General features: G+C 53.3%; 2 protein-coding genes across 2 annotated transcripts in view; both read right to left on the bottom strand.

The window, feature by feature from the left end:
* The window catches only part of TGME49_254370 (guanylyl cyclase), a 39,085-nt gene extending 30,596 nt beyond the window's left edge, over positions 1-8,489 (bottom strand). The window contains exons 1-8 of the mRNA XM_018781054.1: positions 8,358-8,489; positions 6,755-6,988; positions 4,212-6,428; positions 3,538-3,733; positions 2,925-3,211; positions 2,286-2,675; positions 934-1,913; positions 12-517 (exon numbers count right to left, since the gene is read on the bottom strand). Coding sequence (XP_018638137.1) covers positions 12-517; positions 934-1,913; positions 2,286-2,675; positions 2,925-3,211; positions 3,538-3,733; positions 4,212-6,428; positions 6,755-6,988; positions 8,358-8,373 — 4,826 coding nt within the window. The 5' untranslated portion in view covers positions 8,374-8,489. The remainder of the gene's footprint in view (positions 1-11; positions 518-933; positions 1,914-2,285; positions 2,676-2,924; positions 3,212-3,537; positions 3,734-4,211; positions 6,429-6,754; positions 6,989-8,357) is intronic.
* A 2,422-nt stretch (positions 8,490-10,911) lies between these two features.
* Positions 10,912-14,623, bottom strand: TGME49_254365 (phosphatidate cytidylyltransferase). The gene is made up of 5 exons (XM_018781053.1): positions 14,159-14,623; positions 13,339-13,699; positions 12,787-12,862; positions 11,848-12,016; positions 10,912-11,605 (listed from the first exon to the last, which is right to left on the bottom strand). The coding sequence occupies exons 2-5, from the start codon at positions 13,607-13,609 to the stop codon at positions 11,354-11,356; spliced, it is 768 nt and encodes a 255-aa protein (XP_018638138.1). The 5' UTR covers positions 13,610-13,699; positions 14,159-14,623; the 3' UTR covers positions 10,912-11,353.
* Between the last annotated feature and the right edge of the window lie 3,701 nt (positions 14,624-18,324).

Here is an 18,324-nt window from a genome sequence, read left to right as displayed (position 1 = left end):
CTCCACCCGACCTTCGAAACAGAAGATCGGCGACATCCCGGCCGCTCGCAGTGACTTTCGACTTGAGACTCATGAGGCTGGCAGAGGCGCTGCGGTTTCGCTTCGCTTTTGTGAGCCTCTCGGCTGACTTCCCCGCCTCTTCCTCCTCGCCCTCGACATCGTGCTCCTCATCTGTGGCGCTCTGGGTGTCGTCTTGGTCGACCGTCGCCGTGTCTTCATCTTTGCTAAACGCAAATTCCTCATGTTTCTCTTTGAAGGAAACGCCCCGCGCCAAGCTCTTTGAGGGTCGCAGGCCGCCCGCGCCCGTGTGCGACCGCAACACAGACGGCGGGACCAAGGTCGAGGGAGCAAACACGCAGCGTGGGGTAGACGAGGGGGCCTCTTCGCCATCCTTTCCCGGCGATGCAGCCTCTTCTGGAGACGCAGGCTTATCAGCTTTCGGCGCCTCGCCCAACGATCCCGTCGACGCATTCGGCGGGCCTGCAGGCGAGAGAGGCCGCGGCGAAGGCACATAGTCCTGGAGGAGAAAAGGCAAAAACAGAGACCGGAACGCTGGCAAAAAACAGACAGGGATACTCGCACAGGAAACGGCGAACCAAAAACGAGATCGAATCCACGGAGGAGATCCTGTCCTAGAATAAACGAAAAAAACCTATAGACGTGTAGAACATAGATGGATGGATATAGATATAGATATGTACCTGCAATTGGGACGGGTCTGTGTCAAGTGCCACAACAACTGATTTAGAGAGATAGGTTAAAAACGAGATGGTCGCCGAAAGGTATCAAGGTACCCGTTTCCGCCTGTGCTTCGCTACACCTACAAGGTTTCGAGGTTCTCCCTTCCCGTGCGTCTGCCTCATTAGACAAGAGCCCCTGCATCTCCTCCGTCCCCACTTCGTCTCCCATATTTTTTCGTCTGCGTCCGCTTACCGGTCCGAAACCTCTTCCTGCAGCGTCTGGGCCAAGGAGCGGGGCAGGCCTCGCCGTACTGGGGACTCGGCAATCGCTGCTGCCTGGCAGACTTCGCCTGGAGCCGTGGAGGCCCATGGGTCCCCGAGCCCCCGAGCCTCCAGCCCCGCCAAGGCACCCGGAGGTTGGCAGGCCGCTGCCTGGAGCCCCCAAGCTCCCGTGGCCCTGCCCTTGCCTCCCGAGCAGCGACACAAGCTGGGGATCCCCCCGGGGTCCACTGGGGGCGCCTGAGGAGGCGCTCGTGCCTGAGGGTAGGAGCAGCTGCGAAACGTTTTTCTCTTCGTCCTCGTCCGCACCCGCCGCGCCGTCCGACGCCAAAGCCGCCGGATGCGTGACAGACGGGAAGCCCTGGGTTACGGGGCCCGCAAAGGCGGAGGCGGAGCAGGAGAACAGCGAATTCGCGCCTCCGCCTGTGGGGTAAGCAGCCACGGAAAAGTTCGCCGTGGACGGCAGGCCCGGACACGATGACGAGCATGGCGTCGCTGTGTAAACCCAGGGGACGACTGTGTTGCAGAGGGCCATGCACTTGATGAACTCATTTATGCGGTGGCTGCGCAGGTCTTTGCGCGCCAAGTCGGTGAAGATCGAGGCGTCGTAGAAGTCGCAGTTCCTCCGAATCTGCCCCTCCATCGGTGTCTCTCGGAAACCCGTGGGGAAGTCAATGTTGTCGTAGAGAAACGGGACTCCTGCCCGGCTCGGAGACGGAGACAGCGGCGGCAGCAAGCTCGCGCCCGGACGCAGCATGCGACGGCGAGGCCGAAAATACCTTTCTCGATCTTCCCCCTCGTCCACCGCAGGCATGTACAAGCTCGAGCTTCGAGGGACCCGTCCTCGCGCAGACCCCGTCGGGCTTATCTGCGGAGACAGCGGCGGCCCTTCCTCCCCAACCGACGGAGACGCAGTCCCCCGCTCAGAGGGCGGCGTCAGACTCCGAGGTGAGCCTGAGCACACACCATTCCACACAAAGCCAGAGAGACGCTTGCTCGTTCTGTACCAGAGAGAAACGCGGTGTGAAGATCATCTCGATGCACGCCATCTGCAGGCAATGCAAATGGAAGCCGGTTCGAGAAATCGACTTCCTCGCAGTGACACAACAGCATCTCAAACGATGTGTATGTGTGGAACACTGCGCGCAAATGCGGGGTTCTTCCCGTGTGGGTTCCCAGCATTCTCGACTGCGCAAATTGATGTCTGCGTGCGAATGAGGGCGTAAACAGCCTCATGCAAATGCATCCTTTTGGATAGTATCGTCGCGTTTTCACCAGCGCAGCCGACAGCCTGCCTCCCTCCAGCACCCGAAAGCGATTCCTCACCTCGTCCGAAGTACATGGCACGGCGAGAGTCATCGAAGCTATCGTCGCCGACGACGGGCGATGAGAAGGTGAACTGCGAACTTGGACGCGAATCGAAAGACATGCCTGACGGATGCCTCATAACCACGTTTCCAGTTCTCCCACCTCGAATGATGTATCCATCGCCGATACTTCGGATGCACCGCAGAGGGTACCGGTCACTCAGCTCTCCATCGCGAGGACTCGAGCTCCGACTTTCTCGATGGTAGTCACGCGAGTACATCCGATCTCGGCCTCGGCGCGACACTGTGCTTCTGTCATCTTCTGTCTCGCCCTCCTCGCCTTCCGTGTACTGGCGCTCGTCTTCCGACTGCTGGCGGCTGCTAAGCAGACTCTGCGACGAATGTTGGCCTGGACGAAAGCCGAAACGAATACGCGCATGACAATGACCCTGCATTTCGTGAGAAAATCAACGACGGAAAACAAAATCAATACCTCCCCTGAGTCATACGCAGGCGACTGAAGTAATCCATGTGTAATGTATATATATATATATATTATACCATTCTGTTGGTGTGTGTAATAAGATGCATTTGCGTGACTGTTTCGTGTCTGTTGAATTCGCAAATGAAAGGGAAGTTCTTTCTGTACGAATCTCACTTTGGATTCCAACGGTTCTTCGTCGCAGGGTCGCGCCGTGAATCCCTTCGCACGCGAGTTGCGGCCGCGACCCAGAGACTCGGCCCTCCGACGGAGACAGCGAGACTCTGTCGGATCGGCTGTCTTCCTCCTTCTGGCTTCCAGTCTCTTCCAGGCGGCCCTCGTAAGACACGGAGCCGAAGAAGCGAGAGACACTGAGGCTCGACGCCGGTGAGTCTGCGGCTCCAGGAGAAGCGTCCTTTCCCTTTTCGTCTTCGCGCGACGCTGGCAACACGGGCGACTGCTGCCTGAGATGTGACCCCACACGTAGAAGCAACGGGAGAGTGTCTATCGCGGCGGGAGAGAGAGAGGAAAACTTGGTCGTTCGACGGCCGCGAGATAGAAAAAGAAAGGAGGAGAAAAGAAAAGATGGGGAAAAAGCAGGGTACGCAAGATATTCACACACATGCGTCCTCCTCCTGAAAAGCTCCTGTGTCGTCACTTCATCTCGCCTGTGAGACTGCAACCTTCTCGAGGTGCAAGTCACCGAACGAGCTTGCGGACGTCCTCTTAACGCTTCCCCAGCCTTCCCTTGCTGAACTCTCCGCCCTTCTCTCACTGCCGCTCTCCTTACCCTGTTTGTTGGTTGGTGAGAGTCTGAGGCCTCAACATCAGCGTCGGGATTCTCCTCGGTGTGCCTTCATCATTCGCCGAAGCAGGCGCGCTCTGACTACGAGAACTGGCAGCACTCGTGCCTCGCTGAAGATGAGGTACCAGCCTGTCCCGCGAGCTTCTTGCCGACGTCTCGTTCGCAGTCCAAGCCCGAGAGCCTGCGCGCACACCGGACAAGCGTCGCCCTACGAGTGTGGAAGTCGCGAAGCGGTGCAGTGTAGGAAAGAGGGAAGTAAAACCAAAACATCTCCTCTCCAGTCCAGCAAATCAACCCCCAGACCCTTCGACGGGTGGAGACGCCACGTAGCTGCCACATGGATCAGCAGACACTCACATCGTCGTTTAACGCATGCATGAATGAACAGCATTGGAAGGAGGAGCCAATACTCAGAATTTAAGAGGTCTCGGCAACGTGGAACTCAGAACGAATTTCCTATCGAAATACAGACGAAGTGATGCAAACCAACAGCTGCCACACCGTATAATTCATCGTACATATACATATATATATATATATATATATGTATATTTTATATGTACGCAGACACAATCACAAATATACATGCATAGACACGAAAACCATGAGTAGAAGTACCGAGGAGGGAAAACATTTTTCCCTATATGGTGGCGCCATACCATATTCACTGCTTTCTGCGCCTTCATAGCCTGCTCCCCCGCAGGAAGCCATGCCGTATATTTTTCCGGCGACGCTGCACATGCTGAAAGTCATGTCGTTTTCAGTGATCGTTCCGGTCTTGTCTGTGAAGATAAAGTCGACCTGACCCAAGTTGGGGTTCAACGCAGGGGTGTGAACTTCGGCCCAAACGTCTTCTCTCTCGAAGTTCCCGGTGGCGCACAGCGAATTTGGGCCGCCTCCGGTAGCGAGGAGGAGCGTCCTCGTGTGTGTGTGTCCGTTTGCGTACGGTTGCCACGCGCTCTCAAAACCTGCATTGGCGATATCTCCATGCAACTTCGTGTAGGTGCTGGGCATGACAGATCCGGTGAATCGGCCTGAGATTGCGTGGCTGGTCTTTTCGCCTCCGGTTTCCGGGTACCTCGAACAAGAAGACTTTCGGTCGCGATCGTCGCTTCGTCTCGCGCCGAAACCGGATGCCTTCTCTGCATGCAACACGTCGGGGTCCTCATCCTCGTTCGCCTCTGCGGTCGAGTCCAGAGCCCCTGGGCGCCAAGCAGCGTGAGTCCCGGTCGGAACACTCTTCAGCTGCTCGCGGTTGCCCTCGGCCTCCCTGTCGCGCTCTTGGGCGCCCTCGGCATCGGCTCGGAGGGTCTCCTCATCGCCGGTTGCCACGCATGCGGCTTCTCCACCGGGTAAGAGAGGAGTGGCGCTCGGGACGTTTTCGCCGTTCGTTTCCCGTTCGTCATCCTCGCGTGGAGTCTCGCGGCGGTCCTGGCCACCCCCAATTTGTCCGGACGATGGCGAAGAGAACTTTTCAGAGAGGAAGCGGCGAGTCTTGCTGAATCCCTTAGAGACAATCGAGAGAGGTTGCTGCAGGGAGGCATTCTGCGAAGAGTGGGCGGAGTCGAGGCCTCCGGCCTCGCCATCCGGCAGTCCATCGTCTGCGACAGTCATGGAACTTGTGCTTCCGTTACCCCGGCCAGTGGCAGGTGTGCGTCCCCCCCCGCGAATGTGGATGTCGCCCTCGATCAACACGGACTGCAGCAGGTAGACGACGTCGAGAATCAAGGGGAGAGAGAGAGGCAGCACGGGCGCGTAAACCGCGAGGAAGCGGAGAATCGACATCCACGGATTTTGGAGCAAGTCGCGGGAGCCGAGCATGAACTCGACGCTGCTGCCGTAGGTCTGAGACGTCTCGCCGCTCGACGAGCCCGAACCGGAGGAAGCGCCCGCATCGGTCACCCCTGTGTCCCCACTGTCTCGTTCCTGTACACTCCACTTGCTCATGACCGAGATGAGGATCGTGAGGAAGACGATGAAGAAGGAAATGAACAGGTATGTGTTGATGTCTTTCTCAATGTGCGGGCGCTTGAACCCCGGCGGCGCTGCGTTTTTCTGGATCCGCGTGTCTTCACCTGTGTAGATGACCACTCCGTAAAGCCACTCGGTGTTTCGGATGTGAGAGCCTCGCTGAATGAAGTTCACAATATCCAGAGGCGTCGCTCGTGGGTGAGCGTCGAGCTTCAGACTGCCGGTGAAGGCGTCCATCACTGCGCATGGTTTTTCGCATACGACACGGCCCCGAATCCCTGCAATCGACAGAGGAGAGCTCTCGCCTCGCGTCTCCTTCACGCCTTGCTTGAACTTGAGATTCGTCTCCCCATCCAGCTTGCTTGTCTCTACGTACGCCACGCCGTCCGTGTTGGACGTCGCCAGCACTACGATGTCAGCCGGGACTTCTTCGCCGTCTGTCAGGCGCAAAATGTTTCCCACTCGAACGCCTTGCCACTGAAGGAGTCTCAGCTGCGGCGTGTGGCCGTCTACGATGCAACACACCCGCTGATTCAACACTCGGTCTCGCTCCCTCCGGCCTAGGTCTGTGAAGGCGTCTTTGAGCATGCCGAAGACCAAGACAATCGCAAAAGGCAGCGCCGTCGACCACGCGTGGTTCGGGTTGTAGTGGAGCTGCGGAATCGCCTGAATGATGGCCATGACCAGAAACCACCAGTTGATCACGCGATGAAACTGCTCCCACAAATTCTTGAAAATGAAAGTCATCGCCGAGTAACGGTGCGTGTAGATCGCGTTCGACGGGAACCGACGCAGGTCGTCCTTGTCCGTCGGGTTGATGGTGATCTTCCTCAAACTCCACAGAGGCTGCTGACTGGTGTCGCTGTACAGCTTCCGTTTCTTGTCCATCAAAGTCGTCTGCCCAACTGCACAAACCCAAGATATCCAAAAACGGGCGCAGATTCAGAAGCCGCTCTCACGGGATGGAACGGACAACCGCAAAGGGATCCTCGACATGAGCAACAGAAACAGCCGTATCCCACACATGCCAATCGACTTCTGGTCCATTCCTTTGCTGCACACGCGAGAGACGTCAAGAAACGTCCTCTGAGGCGGACCCGAGAGTTGACGTCGTGTCTGCTTTCCTGGGGGTTCGCATCCACAAGGTATGTCTGCAAAAGGCGTCTCAGGAGAGTCAAGGTTCACTTTGGGTGCCCGATTCTCGTTTCACCCTTCGCATCACGAAGTTTACCTGCAGCAGGGCCTAAACGACTGACGACATTGCCGACGCGTTGCTGGTGTTTTCCCTGGAGAAAAGACATTTGCTTCTGCGTCGCCTGGTGCTTGGGATTTCGGCCCTTTTCCGCTCCCTTCATCGCTTGGCCGCCAGCCCCAGGGTCTCGCGCCCCGCCGTGCTCGCGGCCTCGCCCGCGGTGTTCATCGTGGGGTCGCTTCCGAGCGCGTTGGGAGCGCTCCGCCGCAGTCGCTGAACAAAGAATGCCCAGTTTTACACGCAAATGCGAGAAGTTTGGAAGCGGGACAAGAAGTGCTGAAGGGATTTGGAAGCTCGAAGATTTTTGAAAAGATACGTGAAGTCTAAACACGAACTGTGGAGACGTTTGCACGAGGTAAACGGCGGGGTTGAGGCGGAGGCGTGAAACGCCGCGCAGAGGCACTCGGGAGGCAGCTGTCGTAGCGCGCGACGGCAGATCCCTGGATTTTTTTGCAGGATACTGAGCAAGGCAACGACGTTCCGAAAAAGGAATGGGTGTGTTCATCAGCGCAACCATCAAGCTAAAGAGGCAGTGAAACGAAGGAACGCCCATCAGACGAGTGAGCCTTCAGAGAAGCTGACAGGCATGTACCAATGCATCAGGGCGACCATCAAAGTGAAGAAGATGTCAGTCCACATGGGACACAGTTATTTGCATACTCGACATACACATATGGATACGTCCTGTTTTGGATTTTCTTGTTTCACGCACTTCTGCTCTTGAAAGCAGACATGCTGAGGGTAAGAAGCAGAAACGGGGACCAGAGGCACGATCGCGGATCCTGGCCACCCCAGCGAGAAACATGCAAAGTAGTGAAACTGTGGAGAGGTCGCAAAAGGCAGAAAATGACGGTCGCATGAGCCGCATAATTCATCCGAACGAAACCCATGTACGTAGAGAGCTTTAGAACACAAGACGGGAGAGAGGCAAAAGGAACTTCTAGGCTGTGGGACGCGCGGGCAGATAGAGGAGAGCGAACCGGGAAGAAGCGAGGCCACGAAGCGCCTGCTTGGGCAGCAGTCAACGAAGCGCAGATGCACATAGAGAAAGCAGCGAAGGCTACCACCAGCAACCGAAAAGCCTGACTCTCCCTCATCGAATCGAGGTCCGAAAGAACGAAGGTAAAACAAGGGAAACGGCAGATCTGGAGAAACCGTGACGGATTGAGGCAAAGCCACGTCTGGACCCTACAAGATGAGCCGTGCCTCCAATGCAACTACGTACACGGTTGGATCTGCCCAGATTGCATACACAGCTTACATACTCACATATCCAAACACAAATAGTACTTATAAGTATGTATATTCATATTTATATATATATATATATGTATATACATCCCTATACCTGCGAGTGCCTGAGATTGGAACTGGTTTATAGATGGTAGAGTTTCTCTTTCTAAGCAAAGAACTTGGCCATCTGATGTAATTCCCGGCGGTGAACAGAGTCAACGAATGAGCGAAAGTGCCTCTACATGCGATGCAGTGTCACTGGAAAGGAGCTGTAGAACTAGCCTTCCTCTTCGGGCGAGGTAACTCTGAAAGGTTCATACACAATCCGGTGCTGTTCAGGTTGTCTTACTTCGCGTCTTCTTCATTTTCGTCGTATTCGATAGCTCCGGAATAGAAGACAGAGGGGAAACGAAGAGACAGCGCGCTGCCTACGTTGCGCCCGAGAAGTCACGGTCGTCTTCTCTCATACATTCTTCCAGAGGCGCATGCAATGTGAGACTCAATTGAAGGGAGAGAAAAGAAAAACAAGAGTCCTCAAGACAGAGACAAGATGCGGTGGCGCGAGAAACTGTGGGGAGACGGCCACTAAGGACCAAGGCGGAAGAAGAGGAAACACAGAGAATGAAAAAAGATCTCTCACTCCCAGAGACGAGAGAAGGCGAGGAAAACACTGAGGAGTCCAGAGCAGCGCCCTGTCGGCTTTCCCGCGAGTGCGGACTGGCTAAGGAAAACGAATTGCTCGTTTCTCGTCGATGTTTGTAAAACCTGGCAGAAGGCGAGAAAGAAACAAAGGCCAGAATGTTCCGATACATCACACACAAAACCGGGGGAAAGGAAAGCAGGGCTCTCTCTCTCGCCGAGGTGATAGCGAAACGCATGAAGGCGAGGGAACCTATGGCAGCTGAGAGAGACAACAACCGCGAGCAAGCAAGAGATCTGCGGGACTTGCACCACGGGGCTGTGGACGATGCGGTGAATGCAAAAGCTGGACAAAGGGAACCACGGGTGCACGCAATTGCGTACATTTACGCATGCACATGTGCGAAATACATGAAAGGATACGAGCAAACAATTCAAGAATCATCGGCAGGGGCGCATACAAATGAGGGGGTCTGCTTGTTTCGCGTTCGCCGCGTTTCAAAGCAGATGCGAGGTGAAGAAAGGTGGAAAAGGAGAGAAAGCTTGGTTAGAAAGCGAGAAGGCGAAACGAATCCGGCATTCCCCCAGCAACTGAGCCGGTATTTTCTCGAACAGAGGCCAGGGAGTTCGGAGGAGAATAAATTTTTCTTTCAGTTTTGCGAGGTGAAATAGGGGCGGGAAACAAAAAAGCATCGAGGCCAGAAATATCAAGACGGGACACGCGGTGGACAAACAGGGACAGCAGGTGGAAGGCGAAGAGGAGCAACGAGGGAGGGGAAGTGGAGACCGGGAGAGGCGCTATCGCGGATTTCCGGTACTCCCCCGAAAACGTTTTTCTTCCTTTACCCTGGTGACGAAGAACGAAATCCAATGGACACACACAGAAGTGACAACGAAGCGAAGACGGCCATCAATCAGCCAAGCAGGGGACGCCCCATGCTGTGACTGCAACTGAAACCAAAAAAACGTGGAAAGAAACGGGGAGCTCGTTTTGAGAACGACGGTCAGAAAGAAGTCTTTTCCAAGCGCTTCAGAAACGAGAAATCCGGACAGAAAAGCCACGCCGATAAGTCTCGTTCAAGAATCTCGTCTCGGAGCGCTGAACGTCTTCTCTCAACGCGCTGCCGTTGTTGCACGAACAGAATCGATACGTTTTCGCAAGGCCGGTTCCCGCCCATTTCGGGGACGGTTAGGGAATCGCGGATCGTCAGCAGAGATTCTGCAGAGAAAGTGTTCATTTCCTTCTTCGAACGGAAGAGCCGCGTTGGCCTCGAAATCGTTCTTCCGGGAAATCTGAAACCAGCATTCGTCTGTTCTCCGTGAACCTCTGTTCCCTTTCGCGGCCGCGTCAAGGGGAAAGGAAAGCCCCCCAAAACCGTCAGGCTAGCAATGGTTTCCTGCCTGCCACTGGGTTTCTCGTTTCATGGATGCCTGTTTGATCAAAGGCTTCAATAGCCGGGGAAATCCCACGAACCGTTCGGCTCTGAGTTGTCTTTTTCTCCTCCTAGGTTTCGGCCATCAAAGTGGCGCCGGGCTTGCCCGCCCAAGCGAGTCAGGCAGACGGCGGTATCAGGGAGTAACTGAAGTTTACGTCGTGGATCTCAAATTCGAAGCATCTACCGGTTCTCAATAGCCGTGCGAGACGCAGTTGATACAGGTGTTGTCAGCGGCTTCACTGGATTTTGGAATTATTCCTGCAACTACTCTTCAGACAGCAAACAGCAGAACCAGAGAGCTCGGCCATGTGCCGATTGCTTGCCAGCGCGAGAAGCCGACACCCAAGGGACTTTCGCATCTCACAAGAGGGAAAGAGCAATAGAGACACTCCATTCCGTGAGAAGTAGAGACTCTGTGACATGGCGAACAAACTTAAGTAGCGTGTCTAAAAGGCGGGGGGAAGTTTAATGGATAGGACAATGGCACGAAAGGTAAAGTTTGCATAGAAGAAGGTAAAGTTTGCATAGAAGCATTAGCCAGTGGAGGCAGGCTCAAGCGGACAAGCCACAACCTGCCGCCTCGTTCAATATAGTTATATTTCCACTATCGTTAGATGCATCGATATCAGTACTCCCGTGTCTGCGCAGTTTTCCCCTAACGAGACTTTCGATACCAATCGGTGTCTGCCCAGTTTTCCCCTAACGAGGCTTTCAATACCAATCGGTGTCTGCGCAGTTTTCCCCTAACGAGGCTTTAGATACCAATCGGTGTCTGCGCAGTTTTCCCCTAACGAGGCTTTAGATACCAATCGGTGTCTGCGCAAGCGGTTGTTTCAGTCTCTATCGATGTTAGAACGGTTGTCAGCGCCTCAGCAGTTGGCAAGGTTTCCCTGGCATGCGTTTTCCCTGTCGTATCCAGGCACGCGGGTAAAAGAGCGTATTGGTTCAATTCAACAACAAAATTAGAACTGGTAAAAACCCTTTGAAACGGAAACTGACCCAGCAAAAACATTACCACTGTGCCCCCACATGTGGACACCTATAGCGTCGTCGCATCTCCATGCGTATCGAAAGTGTGTTCAACCGAACACGTTCAGCCGAATCCAATCTCAGCCTCTAATTTGCTCACGGAAGCCACGTTCTACAGGGTATCCGAGACCTGACGATGTGTGAGTTTATTTTTCTGCAGTTCCTGCTGAAACGGCATGTACGTTTTGCGCCGTGCACTGCTTTGGAAGGGAGCGCACATCGTGGTGTGCTCGTATCCATTTCACCAATCACCCTGGGATGAGAAGCCTCCTCTGATGCTCAGACCGCCCCAAATGTCATTGGCCGCTTGCCGCTGATGTTGAAAAAGGAAGTAGTAGGCTATTACGGGGAAACTCATAAGCACGTTGTCGTAGTCTCCACCCACGGCTTCCAAAATGGTGCAGAGGGCCGCGAGTGCGATGCGGTGCCAAATGTTGTCTACACTATATGCAGACAACAGCGTCACGACGAAGACCGCGGCGCTTCCGGCAATCTGCAGAATGGAAACAAGAGTGTACACTCAAAAAAACCAGGATTCAAACCGGGTCCGCGGATGACTCGAGCCGGGCATGGTGCCTCGCCGCTCAAGCTCTGCGGCGGCCGCTGTTTTCTACCTACTTATTTAGGCGTGTCCTTAATCTCCACTGAGTCACAGCCTTTCTTTGTCAGTGGTCGGCTCATTCTGATGATGGAAACCACCGCAACACAGAAAAAGGGTGAGTCTGCTGGACATACCGTTTTGTTTCCCTTCCACTTTGGGGATTCGACCATTGTTCCAACAATAGCGCCGCATGGGTCGGCGTAGAACATCGGTGCTAGGGCAGAGCAAGGGAGATCAAAGAGCGTCCAGACTCCTACAATGGCATTGAAAAGAATCACCCCTTTGTCGTGCTTCTTGGCAAATCTGAACAAGCCACAGGCAATACAAACTTTCGCAGTGGGTCCACAATGATCTCGAGGGACCCAAAACGTCGTAAACACGTATAGCACGAAACCGACAAAGCGCGAGGTCACGGGCAAAGCGAAGCACCGACGGGGAACGAGTATCCAGTCGGACGGGTTCGCCAGTACACACGCTATGTGCAGACTGGGAACAACCGGGAGGCACGGAAAGGCAACTTCGTCTGTTCACTGTTTTCTCGCTTGAAGTGTGCGATCAACGCACAGCCTCTCTGCAGCTGCAGCAACCGTAGCTTCGATGTCCGGCCCGGTTGCATATGTGCAGTTCATTTACACACGGTTGTGAACCGCTCATCAGGTCGCGTTGAGTCACAGGACACGCCGGCGAATTTTCCACATCGACAATCTATAACTTGGACACCGAACTCAGGCTTGGAAACCCCTGTCACCTCTTCTGTACTGTCCCCTTCCCATCTTCTTCAGCGTTGAGAATGTCATCAGCAATCAGAGCCTCCCATTTCGCCTCCCACACCGCTTTTCCAGCTTCACCGCAACTCCGTGATGTCTACTTCATCATTCTTGGTTCACTCTCAAGAAACAATTCCGACACGAATAGGTCAAGTCGCAGAGTTGCTGCATCGCAGCCAGGGGGTGAGGTGCGGCCAGCCGATGCAGCACCTAAAGGATAGCAGTTAAAAGGGATCCAGCAAAGGCGCCGCTGGCGAAAAAACAGAGGTGGAAAGACTCAAACACGTGACTTAGCGAAGACGGTACCTGAAGGGTTTGTAGATTGATGAAAGGATAGCCGATACAGCAACGGCGATAATAAAAATCTTAACGTAGGAGTGCCCTGCAGAAGCCAGCATCAGAAAAACAGGTTGTTGGGAGAGACCGTTGAACACTGGATGTCAAGCAATGTGCGTTGCATGCATAGAGTGTGTGGCCTTCGAATGTGGTGCATTCTTATTCTGGAATCTCACAACACAAGAGATGCCCAGGCAACGTTCTCAGGATTGTCAGCAGATTCCTACCCCGTACACAAAGGTCCTTCTCCAAATTCGCAGAACGACCTTCTAATCCTCAAAGAGTCTCCCTGCGGAAGCCAGCGGTCAGGTCGCTCACAGAGCACGGGTCATAACATTTCTTTCTTTACGTTGATGCGTGTCTGCGTCTCACCCGCGAAACGGAAGGACGCGCAGGTACAATATACACCGCGTCTCTCCAGTGATGCAGAGGAAAGTGGAACAGTCGAAAAGCAACCAACACAGGGGACCATCGCTGCAGAAACCAGCGCACAGGCGCCGCTGGGTCGAACATCAGACTTGCCTTCTGGTTTGAGCAAAAGCAGAAGAGTTCCCATGGTAACGTGGGTGAGTTTCCGTGCGCAAAAGTCGCTCAGTTTGGCCTTGGGTGTGAACTGGAAGATAGCTAAGGCCACGAGGACGGCCACCATGCATCCAACATTATTAATCACATCTCTGCGATATTCCTCGGCTGCTACGGGGCCAGCCTTTGCGGCGCCGCTTGAGATAGGTGCGACTTCGAGGTGCCCAAACAATTCGGCGCCCGCCAGGGAAGGGAGATACGGGGGCGGCATTTTCCTGGAGTCTGTTTCCTTTCTCGAAAGAGCAGCCGCAGCACTTAAGAAGATTCAGTGGGGGCTAAGTGCTCGAGCGCCTCCGGACACCTGAAAACCCACGAAACAAAAACAGGCAGCTGTCGAGAGGTGCATACACATCTGCTCGTCTGCAGAAGAAAGCAGCAACCAATGACCACGGTGCAAGGGAAAACGCGTATATTTGATCACGAAACCATATGCTGGATGTGTGACGCGAAATCTTGAGGATGCCCAGTTGGGCATACGAGGAACAATTTGTGCTTGCACACGTCACAGATATTGGTACCACCATGAAAATACACAGGCAAGTCTGAGCAAGGACTGCTGCAAACTTAGAAGACCGAACGGGGCGTTACGGGCAACGGTCAGAAGCTAAGAAACGAGTGTCTTCCCACGGAAAGCACTGGAGGGCAAACGCGCTGACTTTCCCAGTGGCAGCAGTCAAGAGATGATTTCCACGGCAGAGGCTGCTCAGACAACGACAGCCTTTACGAGTGCAGATCGCAAATACAGACGTTTGCTACCCACGTTGCAACGGAACAGGTGGTCGCCAGAGTTCGCTCCAATGGTAGAGGGAGCGACACGGTTTTGCAGGCTGCAAGGGACGACGAGTCCATCAGAGAACAGCCCCGCCTCGGATAGCAGCAACCACTCAAGAGTCGTTGCCTCTCCCCTTTTGTGAAGCACAATGTTGCAGGGCCCAGCGTTCCAACGCCAATTCACCCCACGACATCGACGCTGCGTCTGGCCAGGGATAAACAACACAGATGTTTAGTCCGCGAGAAAAGAATTGGGTTCGGTCAAAACAAATGAGGCACCCTGCTGAATGTCAACTGTCTTGCATCTGTACCCCCCGGGTCTACGTGCTGAACCATGCAGTTTCCATGACGATCGTAATTCCTAAATACGTCCGCCGGATACATTGATGGTGAAACCAACAATAGGACTACGAAAGAAAAGTCAGGAACTGGTTGTACACTTAGATGTCGAGTGGAATGGACACCAGCCGAGTGGCTGAAGCTAGCTTGCCACCCCCCCCCCCCCCGCAGTACAATAAATCGCATGCAGAGAAAACGGTCTGTTCCTGGGCCCGTCAACGTCTGAATACTGACACTCGAAGCACACGTTCCCTATGAACCGAGGTCGCTTCCAGTTTCTTCCACAGATTGACGAAAAATGTGAATCCAAATAAATATGTGTGCTTACGGGAATACATGCGGTCAAACATCTTGAGTCGGACATGTCAAAGCTGCGGACGAGTAGGCCAGAAGTCCTCTTGCAGGCTAATTTGCACGAGGAGGGGGCAACGGAATGTGGGGGAGACATAGTCACGGACATCCCTGGTGATTTCTAGACCTTCTGGGGATCAGTTAAATATCCGAGTTTCCTATGACTTTCTGTGTTCATTGTGCTGCTGTGCATCACTGTGTGGATGTGGAAACACCGTAAAACCATGTCGTCTGTGTGTCCGCGTTTCTGCCTGCTATCGGCTGCTCGTCCTTGGTGGTCACGATTCTGAAATAGTCAACAGTTCTTCACTTGAAGCAGAATTATGCTGTTAGACTAGAGGAAACATCATTCACAGTCCTCAGTCCAATGCAGGAGAGTTGTTAAGTTATCACCGTTGCAAATATTCCAAAACGTAGAAAGGACACACGGCAGCCCGGTCAAAGACCAACGTCAGATGAGAGTCACCCGCCAGTTCGCCTGAATTGCACCATACGAAGCGAAGAACAGGCGGTGGCTAGAAATCCACTCCACTCAGCGTTGGCACTAGAGACCCACATGTAAATGAGCCAGTATAAAAGAGCACTCACAGTACTGGGTAGCAGTATCACCTTTCTTTCGTATTCCAAAAAGCTATCCCCCACGGTGTCTTTGACCTCATGAAAAGTGTGCACGTAATAAATGAATCATATCCAATTTTGCAGTCCTTCGCCTGCATTTTTTTGTCGACCGGTATCCCAAGATCCAGCGGTTCTTCTGCTGGTAACACGAGGTGACAGAGGAGTAATCCCTGGCGGTGAGCATGCCATACACGGATCGTACACCCCGCAGCACTTTCCATTTATGTAGCTGCTCTTCGGGTACCTTACATCCAACTGCTTAAAACTACAGAGGTTGAAAGTCTTCCACTACCTGGTTTCAGAAGGATGGCAAAACTGTTATCCGTGATATAATCTGGCAAGTCCAGCTGCTGCGAATGTGGAATGCTACACATGCATCGTCATCACGAAGCAATTATGCGAACGCATCATCTGCTCACAAGTGCAGTTTCGTGCACACTCATCAACGTATAGAGCAAATATGTTGTTGTTTTCGTTGAGAGTGAGATTTTCTCAGAATGAGCAGACCTGGGGGCGAACGAAAAAAAGGCGTGGTATATGTGTTCAAGTAAGTACATTTTCGTGTCTTTGAAGAAGGTCTCAGCGCTTCGGTAGTAGCCTTTTTGGATGTCCGGTCTCTGGATTGACGTCCTGTAGCGTATGTGAGATTGCCGGCCTCAGGCCGCCGGACGCCGCTCTGGTCGGAAGTCCACTCTTTAAAAAATCGCACAGATCTGACGAACTCACATGTGCGACTACCATCTGCTACCTGCAGAGCACTACGAAGTGATTCACCTGTGACGAAACAGAAATGCGAGCGATGTCCACCCCCCGTAGTCGAACGGTTTTTCGACTGAAATGTAATGCATCTCTTGCAAGCGTACTTTTTCTGAGGTGCAGCAAGCCACGAATGACAAGCAACGAGATGTCACCCCGGCATTCCCGCTGTATCAGCAACCATCCAAGCCAGTTCCAAGTGTCTATCGGACGAAGGACACTGTTGAAAATGACAAGTTTTATAAGTTGGTTGAAAAAGAGGTGTCCCGCAACAAGAGGCAAAGAAGCAAGGGCGAATTAAATAAGAGTAGTGTTCAAACAAACATTATGACATGGAGATATGCTGCAAATCTATGCTAGTATGCACGAGGCGTAGACAAGAATTGTTGAGACAGCGACGCTGTCAAAACAGTACTGGATATTCACCTCTTCGCAGGTCCGCATTCTTGACTTTCCCGTTGAATGTATGCTTTGTGTAAATACCTGGTATTTGCAACTCTTGATAACGTTACATAGCTGTTGTCTGCCTACCAGCATCTTTTCCGACGCTACAGTTTCTTCGTTTGAGGACTCAGCCAAAAACAGGTCAGCGTGGTACGGTGCCGGTATTTGCAGTGTTGGCTTCTGGTCACGCCGTTCCGAAAAGTGAGTTTTTTCTCCGTGCCGGGCTTGCCAGTGGTAAGCTCTGCTCTGGTTTGTCGGCACCTTGAAAAAAAACTACAGATTTCTCCGATTCATGAAGGAACAGCATGAAGGGTTGACAAGGGACCCGTTCAGCAACACACAGTGCAGCATCGGGTATATGGCGGCTTCGTAGCAGGCGCCGGTAGCAACTCAGGAGCTTGTGCCTAGGCCATATCTCAAGGGATAGTCGTTTATTCCGGTCAAAGCAGACTGCGTCTGCTGCATCGCTACACTCAAGAATGGCCCAGTCATGGCTGGGGCGCTTGCTTCGAGGGACCGTTAGATCGGGGCGATGTCTGTCAAATTTGCCTCTCTGGTCGACACGTGGCAGTCGTAGAAGATTAAAAGAAGAAGACGAGAAACGACGACAAGATGTGGATCCGGATGATCCGACAGAACGTTCACATGGAGGGTCGGTGTCCGATATTCTGTCAATTCAGTTCGATGAGCAGGAGGGATGGGACGAACTTGCACACGTTGCAACAGAGGCAGATGCCAGTGTCTTCACTATGTCGTCCACAAGCAGGCAAGTGGTTGTGTCGCTCCAGTCTCAGCTCCCTCGTCAGTTCATTTTTGAGTGTCATCCCTGGATTCTCGGTTCTCTCCGACCGTCACGGTGGTGGCTACAGAGAGGGGAAGTTCTGGGATTGGGGAAAAAGTCCGTGTACTTTGAGCTGGGCCCTGTCGGCACACGTGATTATCCGTATGCTGCGAAGGTCTTCTTGATAAGCAGCAACGTGATTGACGTAGATAAGGCGTTCAACGATCCCAACTACGCTGACCGTGCAAAGATGCTTATAGATAGGGAACTGGCTAGAAGACTAAAGCGTGAGTTCAACATCCGAAGACTGACTGCCAACGATGACCCGCTTTCTCTTTTGGCTAAACAGGGGTTGCTGGTCCCTCTCTGCTGGGGTTATGTGACAAGCATCTCTGCTGAGATGCTACGCGTCAGCCCATCTCTGATTTCGACAAGGTTCTTCGTTATCTATCCGCGTATGGCTTGTACACTGGAAGAACTGGCTTTTCATTCTTTGGGCATATCGGCCAAGCTGGTGTTGACGGAGCAGTGTTTGAATCTCGTCACGAAGTTCCATGAAAATGGGTGTATCCATCGAAATTTGTCTCTCGACAGCTTTATGTTAGACTTCAAGGGTCACATATACCTGCGTAATACTCGCCGCGCAGGCAGGTACACAGGAAAACCGGAAGAATTTGTTGTTCCAGAGGATCTGCTCTACCTCGACCCGGACACTGCCATTTCCATGGTTCGTCATCCGGCAGGGAAAGTCATCTCTACACAGAGTCGAGATTCGTGGGCATTGGGGATTACCCTTTTTGTTCTCTGGTTCGGTCGGCTTCCATATAGCATGTCAGAGCTTGAACGTGGTGACCCAGAAGGGAAAG

The sequence above is a fragment of the Toxoplasma gondii genome, chromosome III (genome assembly GCF_000006565.2).
Source record: "Toxoplasma gondii ME49 chromosome III, whole genome shotgun sequence".
Taxonomy (NCBI): domain Eukaryota; phylum Apicomplexa; class Conoidasida; order Eucoccidiorida; family Sarcocystidae; genus Toxoplasma; species Toxoplasma gondii.
The sequence above is the reverse complement of the archived record's forward strand: the minus strand, read 5'-3'. Positions and strand labels throughout refer to the sequence as shown.

Bases quoted from the DNA above. Each gene is read 5' to 3' on its own strand.
- TGME49_254365 (XM_018781053.1), bottom strand. From the start codon at position 13,609: ATGCCGCCCCCGTATCTCCCTTCCCTGGCGGGCGCCGAATTGTTTGGG. The intron at 12,863-13,338 runs GCAAGTCTGATG...TGGCTTCTGCAG, and splicing joins GCTTTTGCTCAAACCAGAAG to GGCACTCCTACGTTAAGATT. The intron at 12,017-12,786 runs GTACCGTCTTCG...TGGCTTGTTCAG, and splicing joins TCAATCTACAAACCCTTCAG to ATTTGCCAAGAAGCACGACA.